This window comes from Setaria italica, chromosome I (genome assembly GCF_000263155.2).
Source record: "Setaria italica strain Yugu1 chromosome I, Setaria_italica_v2.0, whole genome shotgun sequence".
NCBI classification, from domain to species: Eukaryota; Viridiplantae; Streptophyta; class Magnoliopsida; order Poales; family Poaceae; genus Setaria; species Setaria italica.
In genome coordinates, this window is record NC_028450.1 from 31,630,419 (window position 1) to 31,637,957 (window position 7,539).

At 44.5% G+C, this 7,539-nt stretch overlaps 1 protein-coding gene across 1 annotated transcript; it reads right to left on the reverse strand.

Annotated features, from left to right (window-relative positions):
• Positions 1–4,429: 4,429 nt before the first annotated feature.
• On the reverse strand, positions 4,430–6,389 carry LOC101777339 (protein G1-like3). Its single transcript, XM_004953089.3, has 3 exons — positions 5,925–6,389; positions 5,692–5,804; positions 4,430–5,403 (listed from the first exon to the last, which is right to left on the reverse strand). The coding sequence occupies exon 3, from the start codon at positions 5,393–5,395 to the stop codon at positions 4,796–4,798; it is 600 nt and encodes a 199-aa protein (XP_004953146.1). The 5' UTR covers positions 5,396–5,403; positions 5,692–5,804; positions 5,925–6,389; the 3' UTR covers positions 4,430–4,795.
• Between the last annotated feature and the right edge of the window lie 1,150 nt (positions 6,390–7,539).

Below are 7,539 nucleotides of genomic sequence, written 5' to 3' on the forward strand. Positions count from 1 at the left end.
TTTGAAATAGAAGTAGCTAGACACTCATGTACATTCAGCTTTATAAACGAAGCCTGCTTAACCCTATTCATATAAGCATCCGCTTTGAGAGACAAGGCTGACATATCTTGAGATTGATGAAAGCACCAGTGCCTCACTGTTAGACATGTCGCCTATCACGAAAAGAATAATTAGCAGAAAATACGAGTATCTTTGTTGAATCAGAGATTCCGGGTGAGCAAGTTCCACTAAGCATTTTGCAGCCAAGGCCAAAACAAAACCCTGCCTTTCGGGCCTAAAATATGTGCCTAGGCCGTCGTCAACTCCATGAGACATGCAAAATTGGACCCACCAAGCAGCCTGGCCCTCATTTTTTTTTCATGTAATTAAGATGATTTATTATGTTAGGCTGGGCTGGTGCTGACCTTTTTTGGGCTACCAAACTAGCTCTACAATAGATCAGTTTGGACAGGGCTTGGCCCGTCAGGCTTAAGCCAAACCTATTTTGGTCAGTTCTAGGTTATTCGCTACCTTGCTCATGCTTCTAAGCACTAGAACCCCCCCCCCCCCCAAAAAAAAAAAAAGTTCTGTAAGATTTATATTTCTGTGAAAACTATACGCTTTTCACCTAGGAAATTTCACAAGTAAATTTGATGATATAGCGAGATTATAAATATATGTTTATAAAAAGAGGTATATATAGCTTAAAATATATGTCACCCACCTGATCACCCCGATGATAATACATGTGCTCCGAGTTGGGTAGCAATGTTGCATGTATTCAGATAAACTTTGCCTTTTTTTAAAAAAAAATTGCTCCATTTAATCACAGGCAATTCTCTTGCATATTCCCACATAAACAAGGACCGCCATTTGATGTGAACTGAACACCTGCATGTTCATGTTGACTCGTAATTATTTCAACATTGGAATAATTATGCCCAAGCCTAACCTCATTTCTCCCTTAAAACAATATTGGATTTTAATGTACGGTAATCTCCAACAGCCCATGGGTTTTATTCGTATCTTTTGCACAGCCTTGTTCTACATGAACTATTTCCAGGCTTTCACTATGTCGAGAAACATCAGCAAGAAGGTAGAGCTCTCAGGGAGGACCACACACACAAATACCAAAAAAGCACTCAGGAAAGACCCATATCTTGCACTGGGTATATGATGTACAACTTTATCGACTCGGTGTATTATAACAGGTTCATGGATACGTGTTTGATGTTAAATAAAAATTATTATTTCTTAGATAAAGTAAAGCTACCGTGCAATCAATTAGAAGAGATGTTTTGCATCCTGTAGGTTTTTAAAAACATTGGTAGCTATGTTTCTATCTTACAAACTAAATTTTGGTCTGCACATAACAAACTGAATTCTTATTAATAATCTTAGTGCCATATTTGGACAGGGACAAGATCAATTATGCTACATATATATGCTATAACACAAACTCTGTCCAATATTAATAACTTAGTGCTTCATTATATCAACAAGCTAATCAATTTCTCCTATGATTTAATAAAATATAATTTGGTCCAAGAGTGAGTTGGTGCAAACAGATGGAATCTTAAGTTTCATAGTTGATAGAATATATTTTCTATTACTGCTTTTGACAATATTTTAAATGAGAGTTTTTAACCATATTTTACATGATAGCTACTTTTGGATATGCTGTCTAACCATCAGTACAACATTTCATCTATACAATACAAAAGCAATAGACTATGCTGTCATAAATACAACCAATTTTTTGGCAGTTAAATACATTAAACTAGGTACCACCTACTTTGGTATATATGCTTGGTAAGGCTGTATTTATTGATTCAAAATACAAGTATTTCCGTACCTTCTACCCAGTAACAAGTATAATTATCTCCCAATTAATCACATATACTTACCCAGTTGTTTGTATGAATAAAATTATTAAATATTTTCTTTCAATACAACTGAAGGATCATACTTTCAAATCAATATTTACTTGTATGAATAAATTTTGAGTAGTTACTTATTACACAACTACAAATGTGTTGGCATGTATCAACTAGACCTGATTTTGCTCTCCAGAGTGGTATCCATTTTCTAACGAGTTGGAACTTTATTTTTTTTTCAATTATAGTTCAGTTAACAAAGGTATCCATTAAAATATTATTTCATACCAATATTTTACGATACCTAGAGTGAATTTATGAATAGATTAGTTGTCGTTGCTTCTCTTTATTTAGCCAAACAAATATATAAGAAGTAAACTTGTAGGTCAAAGGCAATATATAGCATCAGTTAGAGAGAAAAAAGAAGAGAGTATATAATAAAGTCATATATATCACATCCTTACAAAGTTACACATATTTTTACTTAGGGAAAAATGTTTCAGCCTGCATATATATTGTGGATTTGAGTGACGTTAATCAACACATGTATAAGAATCAACATATAGCTTAACTTTTCTCTTAAACAAAGAAATGTTATCATGTTTGATTGATAATATTTGTCTGTCCAAATTTCAATACTATCAGATCATGCGAGAGCTAGTACCACCACATAATTGATTTTGTTATTAGTTGTAGCAAATAGATATGAAAATTTCCTATTGAATTTTGAGGGAACTAATAATTGCCTTAAGAGTATCCAACATGATACATTTTTATGCCGATGTTTACAGATTGTATGTGGCCTCGGTAACATATGGTTGCAAATTTATTGAAAAATCATGTCAAACGATAATAGAAAATAGTTTTCTAAATCTTCTCTCTTTGCTTCTAATAATAACCAATACTAATAAAAAAGTGTTTGAAATATACCCTATGCTGTTTTATAATAATGTGGTTGAAAGGTGCTCGCATTTTTATTGGTGCTATTGGATTTCAATAAGAGAGATGGCCACATTTTCCTAAAATGCACCTACTTGCATACTTTAGTTTTAATAAATTCTATAAGATTAAAAATATTTGTTTGGAGGTTGTAATATATGGCTTTGATGAATGTATAAAGTATAAAAGCCCACACAATCCTATAAAGTAAGCATGTAAAGAGGGAGTAAGTTACAATATATGCACTTAATATTTGGTTTCTACTGAACTTCCTATTAATATGGCTTAATATTGATTCATCAAAACATTGCAAGATAACTAGAGAGACGTTGAATCACATCAAACAACATACGCATATGCAATTAAGTAACTAAATAATATTATTTGGTTACTAACAAATTAAACGAGCACATAAAATTAAGAGTACAAGGATAGGAATGAATAATGTTAAATTTTGATATGGAATGAAGACATCAGCTAGATATGGTGACTTCACAACCTTATATATGACTATAGTTATCAATTATTTAGTTCAGTAGTTGTTTCTGACCGGCAATTACCGAGCCGTATAATAAATAATAACATGGGATCCACAATGCTTATCACCATTAATATGTTTAATCAACTGACTCATAAAATTTCATCATGTTGCAACTTGTTGTGGTTGCCTGACAGCCCTCTCTACCATGTTAACATAAAGAGACAATGTATACCAGCACTAGTTTCTTGCATGAAATCAGGAATCGGAGCCAATGAAATCTGGTGTTGAAATGACAATACACCCATCAGTGCAGCTTGACATGAGAGAGCTGTAGATATGCAGCTGATAACTACAGTGAACCGATGAACATCTCCCTATTTGGCCGCATCCTTGTACACGAATTTAAGCACTACAAGCCGGAGGGGAAGGAGGGCCGGCGCACAGAACACATGCTACTCCTACTATTCGTCTATTTGACCTCCTGGGTGGCGGCACTGCAGCTGGAGCCGGCCGGCGCGCGCGGCGCGGCGTGGCGAGCCCCGCCGGCAGGCCGACCAGTGCCACGCGCGCGCTAGAGAAGAACAACAGTGGCATCCTGTTCAGCCGTCACGCAAGATATTCGCCGAGCCAATGGGACGCCGGCCGGCCGGCCGGGGAGGGGAGAGAGCAGCGGGCTGGCCCGTGTCCTTGCCTCCGTTCCGTGCGTCGGCTACAGTGCGCCGCACCCGTACGAACGACCCAGCTCGTTCGATCGGGGTCCCGGCCATGCCCGGCGCGCACTGCTCGCTGGTGCAGTGCAGCAGTGAGGTGTAGCTGTAGCTGGCGCGGCGGGCCGGCCGGACGGCGGGGATGGAGCGGCGCGGCGCGCGCACCAGAAAAAGGAAGCGGCTCAGGAATCAGAACAAGAAAGAAAGCCCAGGGATGAGAGGTGTCAAGTTCTGTACGTCCTCGATGGGACTTGGCATAATGCTCTCACACACATGGCGTGCCATCGAGATCCTCGATGAACACTGCAGCTAAAAGAGAGAGATGGTCGCCACGCTCTCTCGTCCTCTCTCTGCACTTTTGAATTGAGGGCGAGTACGTGAGTACAATGAATTGGTACACTGAGCAAGTATGCATCAACTCAGTCTCCATCTGCAATGAGCAGTACTGAAAGTAACCCAAGCCAAAGGCATTAATTCATTGATGATCCATTGATTTCCTTCCACCCACAGCAGATTGAACTGCTTGACACGAAAATTAAGCGGTAGCTAGGAATATAATTGAAGCTAGTAGTTGATTGAGGGAGGAGCAGGAGCCAAATAACAATGTAGCGGGGGCGCACGATCGGCGGAGCCTGATCGAGGAAGGCGAATAGCAAGCATCGCGAGCAAAATGCTAGCTAGCTAGCAAGTAAACCATGCATGCATGCACAAGCAAATCGATCGAAACCTACATAAAATATGCTCAGTCCGGCATACCAAATGGGCGCGTACGTACGTCGTCGTACTGGAGCCTGGTGGGGGTGTGGTGGTCCTCAGCACGCCGCGCCGGCGGCCGGCGGGGGCGGGGGCGGGGGCGGCGGGTGGCCTCCGCTGCCGCCGGCGTGATCGGCCGGCGGGTGCGGCGGCTTCTTGCGCTTCTTCTTCTCGTAGCTGACGCCGCGCGCGCGGGCCTGGTGCTCGCGGACCTCGCGGAGGTAGAGGCGGACGGCGCGCGCCGCGAAGGGGTTGGACTCGGGCCGGCCGCCGTTCTCCTCGAAGGCGGCGCGGAGGCGGCCCACCAGCGCGTCCAGGCTGCCCCACGCCTGGCGTAGCGGGCAGGGGCACGGCGCCGGCGGGTTCGGGTGCCCGAAGAAGGGGCACGCCGCCGTGTGCACCTTGGTCTTGCCGAACTGGTCCAGGTAGCGCAGGAACTCCAGCACGTGCGCGCCGCTGCACTGCGCCAGGCTCAGCGGCGGCCGGTGGTTCCGCAGGTACTGCCCGAACGTGTTCCAGTCCCGCCGCTTCTGCGCCTCGTACCGGCTCGGCGTCTGCGGCGCGCCGCCGCCCGCCGACGAGGACGCCCCGCTGCTCGATCCGCCGGCGCCGCCGCCATCACCGCCGCCCGGGCTCTCGGGGTTCGGGGACAGGTCCATCAATTAATCTGGCACCCAAGAATCAGGTATGAATTAAACACATGAATGAGTGGTGGAGCCGATGATTACATGCACTTTTTTCGGGGATCTATCTGGGGTGCTCTGCTCTCTTCTTTGCTTGTCCATGTGCGTGTGTGAAAGCGATGCATCTTCGATGTATATGCATAAAAGGATACTTACAAGAAACATTCTTTTTTCAGAAAAAAAGAAATTACACAGGCAGTATTTGCTTATGCGGTCAGTCAAATTACACATGTGGTGAATGGATTCTATTTTCCTGGACAGCCAGCAGTCACCTTTCGTGGCGATGCTTCTTGCGGCGGGGGCGGCGGCGGCGGCGGCCGTGGCGGAGGCCGCGTCGGAGCGGTGGGGAAGATTCCAGCAGCAGGATCTTAAGTTGGAGCTGAAGCTGACTCGAGAATCCGCAGAGGATGGTTGAATACAGTGAGAGCAAAGAGAATAGAAGGAAAAAGATTAAAAAAAAGGAACTGGGACTAGCAAGTGACATGTGCTCTTGTTCGCCGCTTACCCTTGCTCAGCTGGAGTGGTAGCAGTGGGGGTTGGTTGCTGACTGCTGCCGTTGCTCGTCGTCTCATAGGCCCATTGATCTGAGGAGCTTCATCGATCAGGAGCGGGAAGAAGAAGGTGCGGGGAATCGCATCTGCATGCCGCCGGCTACTATTTTTAGGAGGGCCGGGGGGCGGTGGTGGATGGATTGTTTGGCCTAAAAAGGGGAGATCTGCGGAGCCACTGGGAGATGGAACAGAGGGAAGGAACAGCAACAGCCGGAGAGAGAAAGTGGCGCGGCAGAGGCGGCACTGTTAGGGCTTTTAGGTGAAAGGGAGGACAGGGACACGGTGAGGCGAGAGGTGACATGACTAAAGGTAAAAATATTTTTTTCTTTTTCTCCGATCTCTCTCTATTCCCCGAGTGGTAGAGGTGGTGGGGGTGGGTGAAAGCGAGCGGCAGCAATGGCGGCAGCTCTCCGGCCTCTCAGGCCCCGCCCGCCCTCGCCTCCGTTTGTGTATAGGCCCAGCGGTGCGGGCCGGTGTCCTTTCCCCCGTGGACGGCCGGCGTCTCGCCGGAGATGTGTCCAAAGGCGGGGACGCGCTCCATGACGCGCGCACAGGACATATCTGAGTCGTCCAGCATCCAATGGAGGAAGCGTAAAGAAGGTGGGGGCCGGTGGTGTCCGTACGAAGGGCGACGGCCCGGGCCCACCCGCGAGGGGCAGGCAGCCCCTCGGATCAGCCCGTAATGAATGCGGCTGCTTATTACTTGCGCTTAAGAAACGACAAATGGAAAAACTATGCCCGAGAGCGTACCCAGGTGTGAAATACTCCTACTGAAATGTGCTTGGGAATAAAAACCCATGGCCATGGGTGTCTACAGAGGCCATCATTCGGTAAAGGAAAATTTGGAAAAAAATTTCTTGCTCTCTCTTGTGCAGATTCCTCTGGCGTACTTTCTAGTTTTTGGTACTGCCGCACGAGTATACATCAGAGAAACCGCATTAAGTTATTGAGTAATTCTGCAAAAGCATGAATGATTCGAGGCCAAGCAAAGGATCATGATCATGCATGATATGCCTAGTGGTTGTTTTTAACTTAATTTCTCAAGTGCAACTAGGTGAAAATAGCAGCAAAGATTTCACTAAAAGGAAGGGTAAAGCTAAATAGGGAGAATTCAAGTATCATGTCTGACTTGGAATTTGACGCAACTAGATGTATTTAACCCGCTGGCTGCACCATTTTAAGTAGCTAGCATAGTAACTGAAATTCCTATATTAATAATAGTTGTATATTGTAATATGCATGAAAAGTATATTTGCCAAGCATAAGTAAACGTAAAGTGTTTATATCGTAATTTTTAGAGCAAAATTTTCACTTTCTAGTCATGCCATTCCTTGTCTATTAACTTCTCAGCAAACATTAAAAGTGTAATCTTACCGCCAGCTTCGTTTGAAAACTATATCTAAATTGTTTAGATAGATTCCCATTATGTAGGAGAGAACTATAAATTAAGAGTGTACCAATAAATCTCATTAGAAGAGGTTCTTCTACTCTTGCCAATCAAATGACAGAAAAGAAAGTAGTATGGTACGTAAAAGGCCCACAATCAATTTGGGGGTGGGGTGGCTTTAA